The sequence below is a fragment of the Phalacrocorax carbo genome, chromosome 4 (genome assembly GCF_963921805.1).
Source record: "Phalacrocorax carbo chromosome 4, bPhaCar2.1, whole genome shotgun sequence".
Taxonomy (NCBI): Eukaryota; Metazoa; Chordata; class Aves; order Suliformes; family Phalacrocoracidae; genus Phalacrocorax; species Phalacrocorax carbo.
In genome coordinates, this window is record NC_087516.1 from 1,611,311 (window position 1) to 1,631,363 (window position 20,053).

General features: G+C 50.0%; 1 protein-coding gene across 3 annotated transcripts in view; it reads right to left on the minus strand.

The window, feature by feature from the left end:
• The window catches only part of EXOC6B (exocyst complex component 6B), a 313,474-nt gene that overhangs the window by 80,462 nt on the left and 212,959 nt on the right, over nt 1-20,053 (minus strand). For all 3 annotated transcript variants that reach the window (XM_064448801.1, XM_064448800.1, XM_064448799.1), the window contains one exon: nt 7,571-7,712. In XM_064448801.1, the coding sequence (XP_064304871.1) occupies nt 7,571-7,712 (142 nt within the window). The remainder of the gene's footprint in view (nt 1-7,570; nt 7,713-20,053) is intronic.

The following is a 20,053-nucleotide window of genomic DNA, read 5'->3' on the forward strand; positions in this document are numbered from 1 at the left end:
GCACCTTACCCAGAGGCACAAAATGACACCTTGAGGATACTCATGCAGAAGAACAAATCTCCGCGTGGACTCTGGAGAAGCTCACGAGGGAAAAAAGGTGAGAAATGATGGGTAGGAATTGAGGCAAGAGGAACAGAGAGAAGATCCTGATTTCCATACTGAGCTTACGCTTCACCCACACCATTCCCACACAGCCCTGCTTTGAAGCTGTTCCCCATTATAGGCCAAATTATCAAAGCTCATCCCCATCTGGGGAACTCCAGACAGCTGCAGGGAGAGGGCGGAGTTATCCAAAACACACTGAACCGGGTCAGATTTAATAAAAATGTCTACCCCTCTCTATCATTTGTTCCTCTGATGGAACAAAGATGAGCCTGGAGTCCTGTTGTTCCACAGAAACCAGTGGTTCCAGGGGGCCGTGATGCTCTGCTGACAGGGCTGAGCAGCAGCCCCAGCCCCAGAGAGGAAATCCCCACCGCTGGACCACTAGATGCTTTCTGGTAGGAGAAAAGGAAGCTCTTCAAAGGAAATTGTATGAGATACATGCCGAGAATATTTGTCCCTGCTGATCTGTAGGACAGGTCTACAGAACTAAGTTATAGATCTATACAGGTTCCCAAACTCATAACCCAAGATGGACAATGGACATCTCTCAGCAGATGTGAAGTTCTCAGCCGCATTAAAATACTAATACTAAGAAAAGTGGAACATACGTATCTCACCATTAGCTCATGAGAGCTGCAAAGGTCGACCAGCATCGACAGTGTGTGTCCATGACGGGCGGGGGAGGGACGGGAAGGTGGGGGCAGAGATGAGGAACTGTGAGCTCTTCCAATTACTTAAACAAAATTAGGTGTGGACAGAGGTGTCTTCTCTTCCTGGGGCTGCAAAGGACTAAAAGGATGGATGGGTAAATAAATATCGGTGGGTATCCTGGTAACAGAGGACACAGGACGGTGTTGGAGAGGGAGGATATCCAAAATGTTGTAGCAGACAGCAGAGGCTGGGGACAAGAGGACAGGAGAGGCTGAGATGATAGCATGGGATTAGCAAGAGGTTTACAAAGGAGAAGGAAAACAGAGAGAGAAATACTAAAGCTGAAACACCGAAGGAGACCAGGTGACGGATTATAGGCCAGACAAAGGGTGAATCTAAGGCAAAAATCAGCTGCTGGTTCGAGGCGGCAGAGGCAAGCAGGAGGTGCCAGTTTAGGGGCCACGTAAAATGGCTGGAGCGAAGTTCATTTCTCTTTGACGTCATGCAAACTCCCAGGATTTGCTCGAGCCAGACTTGCGAAGACCACTTAAGTAGTGAGCTAAAGTAGAGAGCATTGCCCAAGTGTGTCCTGTCAGCGTCTAAATGAAAAGGGCGCGTTTCTGATAGCTCATTGATGGGGAGTCATGCGCTTCTCCTCCATGCATATTTATACGCACTAATTCACCAGGCATCACTTTCTTTGCCACCGCGAGTACTTTGCAACCTCTGAGAAAGGTCAGCTGAAGGAAATGAAGGCAGCATTAAATAAATTAATGATACGCCCAGGGGAACAAATTCTGAGAGAAATAAGGGAGGATAAATCTAAGTGTAGGAAAGCGGCACAGCCGTGGACCAGAGGCTCCCACTTCCATGCCCCCGTCACCCGGCGCACCAATAATTTACCCTTCCCATTTCAGAAGGCGCATACAGCAGCGCTCGGAAGACACCTCTGCTGTCAGTACAAACGACCCCGCTCCATTTTAACGGCATGAAAACGCAAAGTTTTGTTTCCCAGTGAAGGCTGAGTTTTGACGGGTGAAGAGGCGGGAAGGAAGCGATCCGCTCCTCTCGTCCTGCGAGGGAACGGCGCAGCTCACCGGCATCGCAGGCAACAGGCAGGCCTGGGCAAAGCACCGGGCAAACAGAGGGTCTGCAGGTTCCCAGGGATGAGCTGGGGGCATCAGCCTCTGCTTGCTCCTCGATGAAAAGGTGTTCTTTCACGTCAGCCATGCAGGCAGCTCACGCAAACTGTGCTCAACCTTATATTTGGGACAGTCTAGGACACTGACAGAACTTCAGTGAACAGGTAGCAGCTTTCTAAGCTGCCAAAATCCATGATCCGGTTCAGTCACGTGCCCGTACGCTAAGTAGGCCCGCACACTCTCGAAACTCAGCGCCCTTTTGCCAGAATTGCTGTTTTTCTTGCTGCTCAGCCCTGCTCCAGGTTGCAATCACAGAATCATGGAACCATTAAGGTTGGAAAAGACCTCTAGGATCATCAAGTCCAACCCCCAACCCAACAATACCATGTCTCCTAAACCATGGCCCCAAGGGCCACGTCTGCACGGTGTTTGAACCCCCCCAGGGACGGTGACTCCCCCACCTCTCTGGGCAGCCTGTGCCAGGGCCTGACCGCTCTGGCAGGGAAGGCATTTTCCCTCACATCCAACCTAACCCTCCCCTGACGCAGCCTGAGGCCGTTCCCTCTCGTCCTGTCACTGGTGACTTGGGAGCAGAGACCGACCCCCCCCTCACTCCAGCCCCTCTCAGGCAGCTGCAGAGAGCGAGAAGGGCTCCCCTCAGCCCCCTCTGCTCCAGGCTAAACCCCCCCAGCCCCCTCAGCCGCCCCCCAGCACACTTGTGCTCCAGACCCTGCCCCAGCCCCGCTGCCCTTCTCTGGACACGCTCCAGCCCCTCCAGGCCCTTCTTGTCCCGAGGGGCCCAAACCTGAGCCCAGCATTCGAGGTGCACCCAGAGATCAGCACCAGCGACACGGAGATTCCTCTGCTGATGCGCTCTGCTCTAACCTTTCCCTCTGTTCATTGCAACACCCCCTTTTCTCCCCCAAAATATGAGCTGTTGCTGGCTGCGTTGTGGGCAGGATCGATACCAGCCAACACACAGCGCGATAACCTAAAATCAGGCAGTTTGTCCTCAAAAGCGCCGCGCTCGCCTCTAGCGCCGCACGCGCCAATCCCCGCTGGGCTGGAGGTCGGAAGCACGTCGGGCAGCCGCCCGCACGGCCGCGCTCGAGGGGGAGGAGGACCCCGGCGCGGTGGGCAAAGCCCGGCGTCTTTACACAAATAACGGGATTTCCGCGTGAGAAAGTCCTCGGAGCCACAAAGCGCAGCCGAGGAGGGGGTGGCGAAGGGCTGCGCCGGGACCCGTATCGGTGCGTTTTGGCACGCTCGGGTGTCGGGCTGGGGGATCCCTCGTACCGGCGGAGACATCTGTGTTTCTTATTGACTGCCCCCAGGAGTGGGCTGAACAAAAACGGGGAGTTTAATGAAATTTTAAATATAATTTTTACGGCTCTCTTAATTTCTCATAAAGCAGCAGTTAAAAGACTTTGGAGATTATGGAACTGCTTATTTTATGATCTAAGTATTGTAAAAACAATCTGCCTCAACCACTGCTGGAACCGGTTACGTAGATGGGAAACACTTTTGTAGGAGCGAGAGCAGCCCCCTTTCTTTTTGCTTTCTCGCTCGCAATCTCCAAATTTGGGTTGTTACATTTGATTCCCATTACCTCTGAGGTACACGAGATATGGAAAAATATATATATACCAGCACCAGGAGGTCCGAAAAAGAGCCGAGCGGGGAAGTGGGTTGCAAGGCACGTAGCAATTACAAAAAGCACATTGCACGCACCGTTAAATCTTGGGTTACAGGCGTATTCTGGAAGGCAGCAAACCCATTTTAAAAAGCAAATGCCTATTCTAAACACAAGCATCACCTCCTCTATTTACAGGTTCACAGAAATATTTGTGTTCGTTGTTTTTTCCCCTCTCCAGAATTGTTTTTGCTTTTTTTTTTCTCTTTTCAAGTCGGCTCGTTGGGCTGGAGCCAGAACTCGCTCCTAAATTGAGTCATAATTAGATGTGTCCTACTGTGTCTTTCTGGGCAATTCATTCAACCTCTATGCCTTATTTCACTTCAGGTTTAAAAGGGAGGTGGGAGAATCCCTCTTGACTGCATAACAAAAGAGCTATGTAAAGTCAGGCAATAAGAACAAGAGTTACAACTAATACCTGGCCAGAAACAGATGTTTTAAAAATGACTCTTGCCCTTCCCTGGGCGTCGGCTGTGCCATCCACACGCACCCATCATTGTAAACCTGCACCAAAAGACGTTCAAATCTCTACCACACGTCTTGGGAAACCGCTTTGTGCTGGGAAAGCAAAGGGGACGTCCACCTCTACGTGCAGGATCGGTGCCTCACGTCTCCTCAAGGGCTTTGTCCAGCCGGAGGCTCCAGCACCGCGGTCTCTCCGGGGGCATAACGTCACAGGAAAATAGCTCGTGTTTTTCCCAGGTTTCTCTCATCGCAGGCAACCTTATAGGAGTTTTACAACCTTGCAGCTCCACTCTTTCTTGCCTCTTTCACACCAAAAACGCTGCTGACGTATATGGGACTGTTCATATGACTGAGACATGCAAGATTTGGCTTTTAATGTTTATTTAATTTACTACTTCTCCCCAGTCCTCCGAAAGCTTTCTCTCTGAAGGTCATAAAATTAATAAACTGTATATTCAGTGTTTTGAACATGCGAGACAAGCACTTTCTTATGGAGGGGGGCATTTATGGTGCAAGCAAGGGGTCCCATCACGGCCTCGTGCTTCTCTCGAGCACCAGCCGGGCTTGCATGTGCCTGGTGCCAAACCGTAGGCTGCCATTCCCTTTTTGTGCTGATGGGATAACTTACTTATAAATCGGGAAAGATTTGATGAACCCAGAAGTCTGAAGAATTAATTTACTGGTGTCTTGTTTTAAGCCCAAGCCATCATCTTTTTCACCTCCACAATTGTTATCTATTGTGTATATAAACATATTTTCTTGTGATATGCACTGTATATGCTCTGACATAGGGCAAATCATCTGCACCACCTTCAAACCGTGCTTAATATATGACTCAGACCTTTCCCTTTCATTAATTTGCCTCACCATTCTCTTAACCAGCTTATACCTTTGGCGTTCATAAGAGACTTATACAAAAGCTTAATAAACTCTGGGATCACAACTCCACAGCCCCGTTCCACATCACAGAGCTCACTGCAAGTGCTCCAAGCAGCCATAAAATCCTATTTTAATATGATGAGGACAAGATAAAGCTGCTAAACTAGGTAAGGCTTGGGGCTCTGGGGAGAGGAGGAGGGCTGGAGGCAGAGACAAAGTCGCTGATGCAACTGGTATAAGAAGGACGCCGAGACTCGCACCTGCGCTTTCAGGTGAAAAGTGAAAAAAAAAACCAAACTAACCAAAAAACCAAACAAAACCCTCGTAAATTCAAATAGATTTTCTGAATATACCGGTTCACTCTCGGGACTGGCTTTTCTTAAAATCTAAATCTTGATGCGCCGCTTCCCAAAAACAGAACTAAAATGATCCCTGGTGTCAGCAAAGCCACCAGACAAACCTGCGGGAACAAGGGAAGGGATTTTTGCTGCCAAAAAGGAAGAAAAAGACTTTGTCTGGCTTTACCGTTCTAGGGGCTGACAGTGATGGATAGGACGGTTACAGCACCGGCATCCGTCTCCATTCCCCTCCCCGAGACGGCACCTCAGGCCGGGGCTGGGGGGAGCGGGTCGCCTGCCCCGCTGCTCAGGTTGGCGTCACCTGCTCTTGAATGTCTGAGTGCTCCTGAGTGCTCGCAAAAACAATTGGAATTTAAGGAATTGTACTTTTAAACCCGATATTAAATGTCATCTGTTTTACTTAGCATCGGGGGCTTTTAGGCAAGAGATGCTGCTTAGTGACCCACGTTACCGATGGGGCGGAAAAAACGGCAGGGTTACGAGTCTGTTTGCAGCCAAAAGAAAAAGAAGGAAACTATTATTAATGACAAATGCTTCCTATTATTCTCAGCAACATCGCCTGTCCCTCTGCGGACACCGACCGGGAACACAGCTGCTACCGGCGCGGCCCCGATGCGCTGATGGGACACAAATTAGACAACAAGAATTTAGGGTTGAAGGCGTTTCTGAAAGAAAAATAAGGCATTGCTTGCATTACGACATATGATATAGCTGCGAATTTTGGATACGATTCATTAAACAGGGATTCTTCTCCCAGGCTACTCAGCTGAGGGCTGGAAATCAGCAAAAGGACATTAAAAAAGTAAAATATACTCCCTACAAAGCCCAAAAACCTTACTGGGTGATCTTTCTCAGAAATAAATTTAATCTCAAGCTGGACTAAAACAGGAGCAGCAAAATGTTTTATAAAGGGTAGAAGAATATCTCTGGACAGTGTTAAGAGCCAGATGATGACGAAACCAACACAACCGATTTCACTGAGTTATCAGAGATAGGAAAAGCAAACTCACCGCTACTTAGGCTCCGATACCACTCGCCCTGAGGCCAGGGCTATTTTACTGTGGGGTTTAACAGGAGCCACATTGGGCCAAAGAGCATTTCAGCAGACTCCGCAGTAAACAGGTTAATCGTGTTGTAAACAAGTTACCTCCCAACCTCCACATCAACTGAGAAAGCCAAAAAGGTGGGTATTTGGGAAAAAAAAACAACAAACTTCCCCAAAATCATAGAATCATTAAGGTTGGAAAAAGACCTCTAGGATCATCAAGTCCAACTGTCGAGCCAACAGTATCATGTCTCTTAAACCACGTCCCCAAGTGCCACGTCTGCACGCCTTTTAAATACCCCCAGGGACGGCGACTCCCCCGCCTCTCTGGGCAGCCTGTGCCAGGGCCGAAATCCTTTATCAAAGATTTCCTGAAGCCTTTATCAGTCCTATCAAGCTCTGCATTTTCCACAGCCACGGTCGCTAATCCATCCCAATATTAATCCCGATAATAAATCCAACCCCACCACAAGGGAGAGAGGTTCCTGTGCAGAAGTGTGCTCACCCTGCTATCGCTTAATTATAAAAATAAGAAGAAAAAAGAGCATTTTGTTGGGTTTGTGGTGTATTTTTTTAACCCCTCTGTTGAGCAGGATAACAAGCAACTTGAGGGAAACCTTCGGATTTCAGAGCTGATCAGGTGTAAGGCAGATGACCCGAAATGAGCAGGGTTGAGAGCAAAGGCACGGTGCTGGCACCGCGATGCCCCACGCGCCCCTCCGAACAGACGCAGTTATTCTGTCACAAGGCATCTCTTTTTCATAACAGTGACTTTGCAAAAAGGGCTCGCTTTGAGAAAAAATTTCCCCGCCACAGAGAAAGACGACAAACAGCCGAGGTCAGGAGAGGACCAGAACTCCCTAAGAACATAAGCCAGTTATTATTTTCAGAAACAGTCATAAGTAAACTGATTTTTGTTAGCCCTCCTCATGCTTTACCCACTCTAATCCCTCCTGCTTTTAAAACACTCCATCTCAAAAAGCAGGGACAGTCTGGAAAGCATCAAGGCGGCATTAAAGAGAAAAAGGAAGAGTAAAGCTTTGATCTCTTAGAATTTGCTGGGCTTCTTCTGTCCTCAAGATACTGCCAAGTGTCATCCTGGGCAGCCCCGTGGAGCCCTGCAGGCATCCACCAGTCCCAGCTGCTCGGCATCCCTGAAAGCCCTGCCTCGGGTCCCGGCATACAAAGGGGCAAAGCGAGACAGGGAAAACGAGATGGTTTTGCATCTTACGTTCACACTCCTCCACGTCCAGGTTGAACTGCTGCAAGGCGCCCAGCGTCAGCTGCCGCACTTCGGCTTCCAGCAGCAGCTGCATCAGCGAGGTGGAGAGGTGTTTGCACGCCGACATGCAAGCCGTCTGCGCCACCTTCCCCTGCAAGAGAGAAGGGAGAATTATTGAGGCCCTTGAGCACAAAATGAAAGAGGAACTTCTTTAGGCCAGGACTCGCCGGTCCAGCCTCTTTAAGGTCTCCCATCTGCCACGGGACCGTCACATAGTGCTCAACCTCACAACCACCGGCTTCCAACGGAATCGCCTTTTAGGAGCCCCCATTGCTACTAGCAGGGTTAGACCTTGGCAGGTGCAGAGTGCCTGGGAGCAGCTTAAATCCAGGAAAATCTTGCTTAGAACTCTAAGCATCCCTCGTTATCGCGTCCTAACGTGGGCAAGACAACGTGCCATATTTCATTCGACATCCTACATAAGCTTGCCTGAAGTAACCCTGTTAATAGGTCAAAACAGCACCGATGGCAGCTCCAAACTCCTGCCTACAACTAAACCAGCGTCAACGTACGTCCCAAGATAGGAATTTCAAGATTCCTTTCCAACCGCAGAGGCTCGCAGTTCAAGGTTTGGCCTTCGCTGCCGGGGAGCAGCGAGCTGGGGCCGCACCGTTGTGACAACGGTGTCCCTGGCACATTGATGCTCCTCAGCCCGCTTCCACCACCGCGCCGCACCTTCCGGAAGCCAGCGCGGAACAAGGAGGAGGAAATAACCAGGGAAGGAGGTGATGGAAGAAGTCACTTGTGTTCACACGGATAGAATTGCTCCCGAGGGCTGGGTGGTGGGGGATGTATCCCGGACGTATCCTGCGCCTGCTCTTACCACGGGGAATGAGCTTATCAACGCCTGCCTCCTCCCAAGCCACCCTTAACTGTGGGGATTAAACAGGGGAGGAGGCCACAGCCAAGGCTGCCGTGCAGAGAGAAATTACCTAAATCCCTTGAAATGCTCCTACCTATAAGGGAAGCATGACCAGTTATGAGTTTCAGCTGTTAAATTGAGAACATTGTCGGTAAATATTTATTTTTAACACATTTTCTCTGAGCCGCCGCAGTTATGTTTCACTTTTGAGGAACAACCAAGATCTCAAATTATAAATCGTGAGAGCAGTTCGTAGCAAGTGGAGTTACCCTAGATAAACCTCCCGTTTTCCGATCGAGAAAGAACTGCGAGGCGGCAGAAGAGTAACCGCAACAGATGACTTAATTTGCATGCTTAAATTTTTAAACTGTTGAATCTGAAAGAGCTGGGTTTCAAATGATGGGCAAAGCCCCCGCACCGACGGGACTGAGCTGTCGGGTGGGAAGTCTAGGATGCCTCTGAGGAGTTAGGATGTTCAAAGAAGAGTGGTATTAAGGAAAGGGTTGATGGTGGGGCAGGGATGGGCTGTGGAACGGGGGAAAGGGAGATGGGTGCTCGGAAGACTGTGTCTCCTGCGGAAGGCCCCAAGCAGGTCGCCTCGTTTGAGTACGCACGCCCTGACCTGGCTAAAGCATCACCTACCCGGAGAGCCGCTGTCAGAAAAGGACACTGATGCGCACAGACGTGAAGGACTCAGATCCTCCATAAAGACCTACAGAGCCTTCATCCTCCTGAGACCCCACCAGGGGACAGAGGAAGAGGAGGCACACGAAGAACGGAGATGCTCTGCCTCGTAGGAGCCCGGTCCTCCCGAGGACCAGGCTCAGGAGCAAGCAGGGAGCGCGCTCTGCGTTTAGGCAAGCGCTTCAGAAAATCCAAGGTGACTGACCAGAAGCATAAAAGGAAAATGGAAAAAAAAAAAAAAAAGGAAAATAAAGCACCCGTAAGGCCATTAAACAAACTCAGACCGTCTCAGGCACACGGTGCTTGTAAAGCTAAGGTTTCTTTTATTCCTACTGAATTTACTTTGCACCACAGCAGCAAGTCTCACAGGTTACAGGTGCCACGCTCTCACGGAACTGAACCCAAGCATCATTTAGGGGCAACTGGACATGTGGGAGCACTTCTTTTTTTTCAACCCATCTCAATTCCTCCCTCATTTCCAAACGCCCAGAGGTTTCCCCCATTCCTCAGGGATCGCTGTGTGCCATCCAGAAGTTGCCGCAGATAAGATTTGGGTAGGTGAGGTTTGGAAGATAAGATTTGCACGGATCCGCAACGTATATTAAACCCATAAAAACGCGGAAACCGTGTGGCACAAGAGCAGAGACTCGCACAAACCCACCGCACAGAGCGAGCCCGCTGCCCGCGTGCGTAACCCACGGTAAGATTTCTGGATAATGGTGCTACCACGCCAACAGCTTCGGGAGGAGATTATGCTTTCAAACGCGCACAACAGATTTCAACACGCTTTCTTGAAGCCAAGGAGTGGTTTAGGAGATCTCACAGAATTTTACAAGCACTTTACAAACTGTCTTTAAACGGGGATTAAAGCGAGGGGTTTATGCGGTGTTTCAAGCGAAGCGTCATTACCGCGCCACGGAGAGATGAGCAAATGTTTGATGCGTGTGCTGGGAAATGTTCTTACCAGCTTTGCAAAGTTGTTTTGGATCTTCAGGCCATATTCATCTTCAGCAGGAGGGGGAGAAAAAAAAATCATATTTTATTTAAAAAAAAAAACCCAAGAGCAGAGCCATGCATTACGGGGCAGGGTACTTCATCTCCGCCGTTCGCTGCCGCTCCCAGGCTCCAGGAGCGTTCATTATTCACCTCCAAACAAACACCTCCACTAAAATTAAGATGAAGCATGGCAACCATAAAGTTTAGCAGAGGCCTGGGTGGGGTTTTTTTTTCCCACTTTTTATCATTTACTTGTGCCCCTCTGACACATTTGGTTATTTAAAACACGGCTCACGCCATTTCCTCACCCCCGACCGCGACGGGAAGCACGCTGCTACCCGACTGCGATTTTTCTTCATTACTTTCAACAGACACTTGAGTTTTCGCTACGACCGAGTAGTTTTCATGTGTTATTGAGCAGAAGACCCAGATGGAAGCAGAGGCCAAGAAAGCAAAGCTCTGCAGCCATGGCCTGGGACCCGGACCCGTGCTGGGCGTGGGGGACAGGGCTCCTTACCCTTCTTGGAAGGGCACAGGAAAATCCCGGTGAGTAGCTCGCGCTTGCACGCAGCAGGAGCTTGCTCAGAGGGTTGCAACCCTTCGAGAAGCTCCGGAGACACTCAGAAGTCAAAAGGAAACCCCCCAGGAAGGTTTTCTGCCCCATTGGCAAAAAATTTAAGGGGAACAACCTTCTTGCATGCCAAGCAAGGGTCAGATCAGCACGCGTGGAGGTACCTAAAGGGTTACCTCCACCTACAACAAGCAGAGCAGACACGCCTGCCCCGGTGCACGCATTCCTCCGGCCAGCCAGACTTGCCCGAATAAAGAGTGACTGACAAGCGACACCAGGAGGGCGTGAAGAAGAGCAAGTAATTGAGATGAAACGTCAAGTTAATAAGCCGAATGCGAGGAAGGTGGGATGGAAAAAGTAATTTAATCATCAGGGCTTGACAGCGCAACAACCCTGCTGAGTCTTCGCCGCGAAAGCAGCGCGTAAGCGGTACCGTAGGACATTCTTCGCCAGCATTTTCTGCCGCGGCTCGTTGCGGAGGTGGTAAAGGGGATCCTATCGATGAGCCCAGGAGCAGCTTCTGGCTCAGCCTTTCCTCCTCTTTCCTTTTTCACATGGGATTTGGCTGGGGCCAAAACCTTCTTCAGGTGCAAACGTGCGCTGCGTCCTTGAAAACCCCGGAGCTGAATCTTCTCATGCCAGCTGAGAACCTGACCTTTTATTTCCATTATTCTTAAGGTTTGACCACCTAAAAAACATTCTGCTTTAAAAAAGACTCGGACTTCAATCTTAGATTTAACATACAATTCCTGACAGTTTAGCTCCAAAATTACTGGATGAAAGACAAAAGTACATACAGCTATTTTTTCCCGCCTTTTAAGCGCTAACCTGTTGTTCCTTGTATTTACTATTAGAGGGCTTGGAGATGCCACGGGGGTTTAAATCACTGTGCTAAATGTCTGGTTAGAGAAAAGAAGGTACCACCAGGGATGACCAGCATCTCACTCCCCGGGCACAAAGATTTAAAACCCTTCCAGAATTTATGTTTCCCAGTCTTATAAATAAGGCTGAACCTAACCTTATAAATAAGACCGAACCTAACCCTCTTCCTCCCCACACCTCCCCTCAGCGCAACAGATGCCCACTTACAGCAGCTCCTTGTAAGCGCAGCAGTGGCTTATGAACATCAATTTTAGGCTATTTCCCCAGAAATACAGAGAAATTTCTGCTTGATAAGCAGCTGTTGTTGACAGGAGAAAAACCAGCGCCAGGACACTGATACATCACTCCTAATAAGCTGCCGCTGCAAGGCAAGAAGGCTGTTTGCCTTCACCCTTGGGATGGTTTGGGGTGCACGCCGGCAGATACCAAGCACATCTTCACACCACCACGTGCCCGTCTTGGTCCCCTGGCACTTATTTACCCTTGGGGTTCACTTTATAGATTCCCCCCCCCCCCCCCCCCCCCCGGTTCATTTTTCAGCTTCCCTGCAGCGCTGGGAGGAAGAGCCCCCACCCCGGGGCGCCCACCCGGCGCACCGACACGCCGAGCCCAGCCCGTGATGGACGCGTTTTTCTACCAGCCTCGCCCCGCTCCCGAAATCATTGACCACCCCACCCACGGCAGCAGTGCCGGGACATGTGCCTTGGCATGGGGACCGAGCCGGATGCCTCCGAGATGTCATCCCTCGACGTCGCTGCTCCTAGAAACCGCCGTGGTTCAGAGGAGCCGCCGCGCTCAGCTGGGACGGCTCAGACCTTGTGATAATTATCCTGCCGATTTCTGCGAGGGCATGGCGGAACCGGCGGCGCTCCCAAAGGCTCTCCCTGCGCCAGTGCCCCAAGAAATCACAGACTTATGTCCTGACCCCGCTCCCAGGTGTGGCTCCAAACCAGCTTGGTCCCTGCCTGTACTTCAGAAGTGCTTCCCCTGCCTGAACACTGCGGTCCCTCCAGCTCAGGAGCCATTTCTCTAATATGCAAGATGAGTTTGGGAGAGGAAGGCAAAGGAGGAGGCATGCAACCACAACCCGAGCTGTCTGCAGAGAAGGGGGAAAACAAACACCTTAAAGTCACCAACAGCTCAATTACCAACTTGACAGAAAACTGAGGAGTTTAAAATCTCAGGAAGCGATTCCAGGAACACCTCTACAGTATCACTTGCTCGTTCAAGACCTTTGCAAACCTCCTTATAAACGAACTGGATTTGCATCAGGGAGAAAGGTCAGGGGTGAAAGTTGACAAAGCTCAATGGCCAAGATGCCCAAGCGCCACCCCAGCTGCCTCCACCAAGCTCCAGCTTGGTCCAACGTTCAGTGAAATAAAGCAATTCTGACTGTATTATCAGAGCAAAAGCCGTCGGGTTTTGTTTCGAAGCTCAAATCAGTTTGTTACCCTATTTCTGGCAATGAATCCCTCTGTCCATGGCCTTTGATGCAACCTCTTTGCGGTTGGGGCTTGCGATTGGGGTTTCCACGACACCTCTCAAGGTGATGCTGCTCTCCCTGTCCCACCACGGCTTTCTCTGGGCACACGGCAGGGCATCTAGAGAGGTCCCTGTGGCCATGCCAACCAGAGAAAGGGCAGAGCCAAACCTCTGAGGCTCTCCCAAAGACACAAGCAAGGGGCACCTACTGGAGAATATCTCCATGGGCTACTCCCCATTGACCCCACCGAGTCAATCGCACTTCCAGATCAGCCATGAAATCACGTTTTTCATCGGTATTTCGTCTTTGGGCAGTAGTTTGAAGGCTCCGGGTTCCCAGGAGGATGGGCAGCCACCACGAGGAAGGCTGCGGAGCCGGCTCCGCTCACGGTAGCGCATTCGTTTGAAAATAGCAAATATGTTAACAATTAGGGAAAGGAAACGCTGAAAGGCTGCCTTGTTAATTAAGGAACTTGCTATCAAAGGACTCATTAAAAGCTACTGAAACGGAATGGTTGTTAAAATAAATACCCATTAATCTTAACGTGCAATCAGGAATATGCTGCCACTGCCCACCGCGCGGCGGGGGGCGCGGGGGCTGCTCGGCACACACCTACCACTGCCAGAGCCGCGGGGGTGGCACGAGCCGCCAGCGGCCACCGACCAGAGGGTCCCAGAGGAGGCCCGAGCAGCTTGTCCAAGGGGCACCGTCCCACCGCCCTGCAGGAGCACCCCTGGCTTTGCCGAGGAGGAACCTGCTGGTGCCTCCGGCTTTTCACTTGGCCAAAATTAGGTGCAACGTGGTCACTGAAACGCCAGCAAAGGTCCTGTCGCAGCACTGGGAACGCTTCCACCACCTCGCCAAAGGCTTAACCAGCATTTCCATGAAAAACAAAGCCTGACAGGTTTCAAATGGCCTGCGAGTTTCCAAACTTTTTTATTTCTATGTTTTTGCTACCAACAGAATTTCTTTTTAAACTGCAACAAGCGTTGGGGTTGCTGTGATTAAGCATATTTATGTGATTAAGCATATTTAGACACGTAAATCCATGGACTTCATACCACAAAAAAGCTGGCCAAAAAATTACAATTCCTCAACATTAAATCTCTGCTTTTCTCTAAACACAAGTTGTCCCAATAATTTCAACACTAAATTTGCTGACTCCTCCAATGCATAATGCAATATTGGTGGAATATTTTGCAGAAGACGGAAACGCGATGCTACAATAACGAGCAATTGTTCGGCGGCACAAAACCAAGAAGACTCCCAGCGGACACTTTCCACGCAGGTACGGATGAAGGTGTCAGGCCCTGCAGACCCCCAGGCACGATCTCCTCCTGCCCCAGATACCTCCGGACTGTCGTTGCTGCCAGCAGCACCGGAGCCCCAAATCTCACTAAACCATGGGCAAAATCAGTCAATCAGCTCTGCTGCCTCATAAGAGGAAGATTCCCTGCCTTGCCTGTGCCACCCTGATTCGCCAGGCTCTTAACACCATCCTGATGAATTTTTTTAATTGCCTTTTTTTAAAAAATTTAAAAAAAAAACAACAAACAAACAACAGTTTTGCAGTCACTGAAGATGGCAAAAACCCCATTAACCATTAACACTGCCCAAAAAGTGAACACAATGTACAAGGAAGACTTTAAGAGGTTCACTTAAAAACCAAACAAACCTCCTATTAATCACCCAGAAATCCATTTTCAATTTTGACAAAGTGGGTTTTGTGGGGGTTTTTAGTTGGATTTTTTGTTGGGTTTGGAGTAGGTTGGGGGTTTTTTTTGTTTGTTCGGTTGGGTTTTTTAATTATTTTTTTAAAAAAGCCACGAATCTGCACCCAACACCTTGCAAATAAAGTGAGTGTATTCAGGACAAAGACATCCAGGAGCAGCACGAGAGCCCCAAGCAAAATGGATGCTCAAGAAGAGGGGTCCCTCCTTGCGTTGGCCAAGCCCGCAGGCTGGCGCAGCAACGCCCACCCTGAGCAGGGCGGTCTCCAAAGATGCCCCCTCTGAAGGCAGGAGCTCAGCTGGCATCGACAAGCAGCCTCTACGGCTGCACCTCTGACGGCACCAGAGGCGACGGCAAGGACAGGCGACGGCACGGACAGGCGACAGCACAGGGAGCGTGGTCCAAAACCAAAGCTGGTACCTACAGACCCACAGGATGGGATCACACGGACCCACTGGAGGGACACGGGGCAGGGGAGCTTCCTCAACTGACGCCCCTTTTTCAGTGGCCTCGGAGCACTGAGGAGTTTGATGGAAAGGTAGAGAAAACATCTGCCCCGGTGCTTAAAAGAGAGAAGATGCTGATCTGGAGAGCTGCAGGATACCACAGCTAAGCCAAGCCCAGATTAAGGCGTGAGAAGAGAAGCAACCACATGGAGTTAAAACACAACAGCATGAGTGCCAAATCACGGGGAACAATGGAGATTAGCAGGGAACACGCTGTGGCTGAGCCCTGTCACTCTGTGTTAGACGTGACCCACGTGGGACGCGAGAGGTGACCAATGTGCGAACGTTACCGGCCGCTGTTTGATTTCAGCCACTGTCAGGCTCCGTATTTGATCTCTGGCTCCGTGAAGTCGCCCCAGGAGCTACACACTGAAGCCAGCGTGCTGAGTTATGGACTTGGAAAAAGGCACCTGGCACCAAGCTACAAGCTGACGTTCATGAGGTTTGAAATTTGCCAAGGAAAAGAAGAAACCACCTTCCAGCCAACAAGAGAAGGTCGGCGATGAGCAACGCTTGTGGGCCAGGGCCCCTGGGCACAGAGCAGTGCCTACTGGGGAAAGGGATGCTCCCCAGCCTTGCGCTGCTGAGATGCTCCCAGCCTCGGACTCCCGTCAGGCCTTCGTGTTACTTAACAGCCTCAAAGTTAAAGGTTTCCTGACGCTCAAACTTATGAAAGGAGAGGCAGCGACCGTACACATGTTTCTTTGAGAAAGGCATTTCAGAAAGGCACAGCGGGGACCTTCTGGAAGAGTCAGTGGCACCACCTTCACATCAGCAGCCTCCCTTCCAGCAGCTACAAAACCCATCCTGCTACTCGCGGTAAGCGGGAGAGGCATCTGTGCCCTGCTTTACCGGGAATAAGAAGGACCTCTTTCTCCCCACAATCTGCCAATGCCAGAAGTGACCCGATGAGCTTCTAGTCTACAAGGAGGACTGATGCTCTGCGCCGGACGAGCTGCAAGCGTTGCTCCCCTTCCCTCTACACCTGATTACTTGGGCTGGGAGCAGGGCAGGTTGTAGTCACCTATGGAAGAAGCTTCGGTGCCGTTAGCAAATCACCAGATTTAAACAGATTATCACCACCGAGGTACTGCCGTAGCCTTTTCTGAGTGAAGCTGGGATTTTGGTTCCCTGGTGACTTTGACCATCCCTACCATGCAATAGCTTGGTTCAAGTGACAGCCTTCCACCGCTGAAATATCTCAGGTTCACCACAGTAAACCTACGAAGAGCAACACCTTAAGGCAGTGCCAACAGACACAACTTCGAGTTAAACTTGTCTCGTGCAAAGACACTCGCCTGGAGAGCTGGTGGCATCTGAAGAGCGAAAAGAGCAGTCGCCCCAACCAACCTGCAAGGCCACCATCCTCTGACTGACGCGGGATTGCTTTCAAGCTCAGGCGAAAGCTGAGCCCAAGCTCATGTTTAAGTGGCTGTCTTCCAGGGGTATTTAAAAAGAATCAACGGGGTGTCATTTTCAGAAGTAAGCATTTACCACTTATATTCTATTTTGAGCATTAAAGGGAAAATAGGCTGTCACCGATACGGCAGCAAGACAAACACATGGCAAAGCTGAATTCCCAACAGAAGCTTAGAGGCAACCAGACAAATGAAAAAGAAAAGGGGGAAAAAAAAAGCAAATACAGCAATTATCCTCACCACACAAAAAATAAACCAGGCAGTTACGCCAACCACTGCAGCCCGATACAAACCCCCTCACATTCCAAGAAAAGAGGAAAAACCGTAACAGTTTGGCTGTGTCAGAGATGCCCAAGGTCAACAGCTGGAGGCTATTTTGGCTGGAGCTGGTGGGAGCCTCCCGGCTCTCGCACGTTGCAGCCCAGCAGAAACCACGTCGGGGGTGACGGTCACAACCAGCTCCCACGGACGGACCTGAAAGTGCTTGGCCTTTTATTTTTTTTTTAAATAATGCTGTTTTATTTCGCTTGGGGTTTTTTTTGGTCTTTAACCAAACGACACTTAATTTGTGGAGTAACCAGCTCCGCAGCAACGTTTTTCCTACACAGGCACCAAGGGGTCTTGGCACTGAACTGCAACTACTTGCTTACAAGCAGGAGCGAATACGCCCAGCACAGCAAAAGCACAGCTCAGGGGTTTTGTAACCACATATAATCGTGGGATCCAGGATATAAGAGGATCCAGGATAAGGGCACGCACAGGAACACAAGATTTTTCCCTCGCTTTGACTGTGAGTCAACAAGCAAGCGAAAAGTCAAAGAAAAAATAAAGTCTGCTCTGTTTTTTTCTTTTTAAAATAGGAAAATAAATAAATAGAAGGAAGGGCAGGGGGTGGAGGAGGGAAGTACCTCGGGACACAGCTGCTACATCTGAGCACGGGGCAGTTTCTTTGAAGCCTGATGGAGGCACACACAAACACACAACCAGGCAGAGGTCGTTTTCGTAGCTCCGTAGTTTGCAGCAAAGCTGGGACGCTGCTGGGTTGGGTTTTCTTTTATTCTTTTTTTTTTTTGCATACGCACATGTGCAAAAACCCCCAAGGAAACAGAGAATTCCAAGATCTGCGTCTTTTTCCTTGCGCACCATCCAAATGCATGGCAGGATATTTTTAATTAACCGCTTTTTAAAAGTCAATAGCACGGAAACAGTTGTGCGCAGAGCCTGGCGCAGCCGAAACGAGCAGCGCCTGCGCTGGAGCATCCAGCTGCCGCCTGCTCTCCTGAGATGCTTCAGAGATCCGTGCAAGGACCTTCACACTGGACACGGGTGCGAAAGCCAGTCCAGGTTAGGCGTATGACAGGGTTATGCCTTGAGCAACGCTAGGAATTATATGTTTTATCCTTGTTGGCCCCTTGATTTAACTGTAGACACTGTCGTTAATCACGTAACAACCTGATCCCAGCTCTCCCACCAGGCTGGAGGTTCAGCCTGTGGCATCAAACTCCTGTTCCAAATCTGCTGCCTTCCGCTTTCTTTGCGTGAGCCTCTTTTCTAAACAATAAAAGATAAAAAAGCCCCATCTACCTGCTCTCTAAATACTCCGTGCTGCGACGAGCTGCGCTGCAAACGCCCGCGCCGCCTTCTTGCACCGAGCAGTGGCATCAGGAGACAGGGAGGCACGGGGCCAGCAGGAAAGCAGCTACCAAAACCCACGCAAAACCCAGAATACATGGACAGAGCGGGTCATGACGGCTCAAACCGCTTCTCCTTCCCCCAGAGGGTATCTCCACAGCGTGCCTCGATTTCCCTGGCCCAGCAGCAAGAGGGGACCCTAAACCAAACCGCACCCTTGACCAACCTGTACAAACCCGGGGCTTTCGACTTGCCTCGGTGGCAGCTTGGCAGCCTCCCCCAGCACTAAATATTAATTTTCCGATATTTAAATGTACTTGAGAGCAAACACGAGCCGCAGGGCGAGGAAGGGCGGTGCTGTAGGCTCACTGCAACCCCAGGGAGGGGATGGCGACCCGCGGACCTGCTGGGTGGGCTTGGACAAGGCACGGGTTTGATGCCCTCAATTTTTTCCTCCTCCCATGCACTTGGGTCTCCACAGAGATCATTCACCTCTGGAAAAGACACCAACACCCTGCAACAAGAGGCGTCAAGGAAGAAACGCGGCGCTCCAACAGCGGAGGGACCTCAGCCTGCAAAGGAATTTAACCCGTAATTAACCTGCCTTTAACGAGTCTCCATGTGCACACGAGAAGCACGAAGTAGCCCTAGTTTTTCTCAGTCCTTTCTGTGTCTCCTAACGTGGAGCGAGGCTCTCTCCTGGTCCCCGTGTCCACGGGCTGAAACTTTCCGAGTTAGTTGACACAAACCAGAGCCGCGGCCTGACCGTGATCGGAGCGCGCGGCTCCGAAACTGGAACGAACGAGAGGGGGAAAAAAAAAAAAAAAAAGACATATTTCATCCTTCTCTTTTGTGGCTTTTATTTTCTTTTGTATTCGCTTTGGGAATAACATTCTTTCCATTGGGAAGAGCCTGATTTTCCATTAAATACAAAGCAGCTGCCATTTTGGAAACAAAAAGTTGATTAAATACAGATATTTTTTTTTTAATCTTCTCCCTAACATACGAAGAGCTAGAACCACGCTTCTCTCTGCTGATTTATCAGGGCAAAGCATCTGCCAATTATGGCAGCAGAAAGGCTTAAAGACAGTGAACTGAAACACTTCATCTTTGCTATAGAATTTTATAATTATAATTTGATGTTATAAACAAAAGGGGAAAGATCTCAAGGCTCGGACACGAAGGGTTTCTCACCCTTCGCACACACACGGATGCTCCAGATTCCCCGATTACGCAGATTTCTGCTTGCCGAGACGCCGAAGGAAGGGTCGGCACGTTGCCGTGACGTACGGCCGCCCGTTGGAAACGCAACTGACACATGACTTAAGGCCCAGATGTTGAACAGACTGGAAAAAAGGATGAGCTCAAAACAAAACCAACCAAAAAAAAACCCCAAACCAACAACCGCCCACTCCATTTCCACTCCGTGAGCCACCAGCACCCAGCTCGGGAGGTATTTTTTTCTCCCAAGCGGAACAGATTAGCGAGTGACCAACACAAGCGGCGTATGAAACTTCAGCTCGGTTTACATTTTTTTCCAAAAACTAAATCATACATTAAATTTCTGTTTTCAATATTTAGGTGGAAAAACAGAGAGAAGAAAACGATGGTGAAAGCTGTAGAAATTACTGTTATCTTGTTCTTTAATTAACCCATCAGGCTCTCGG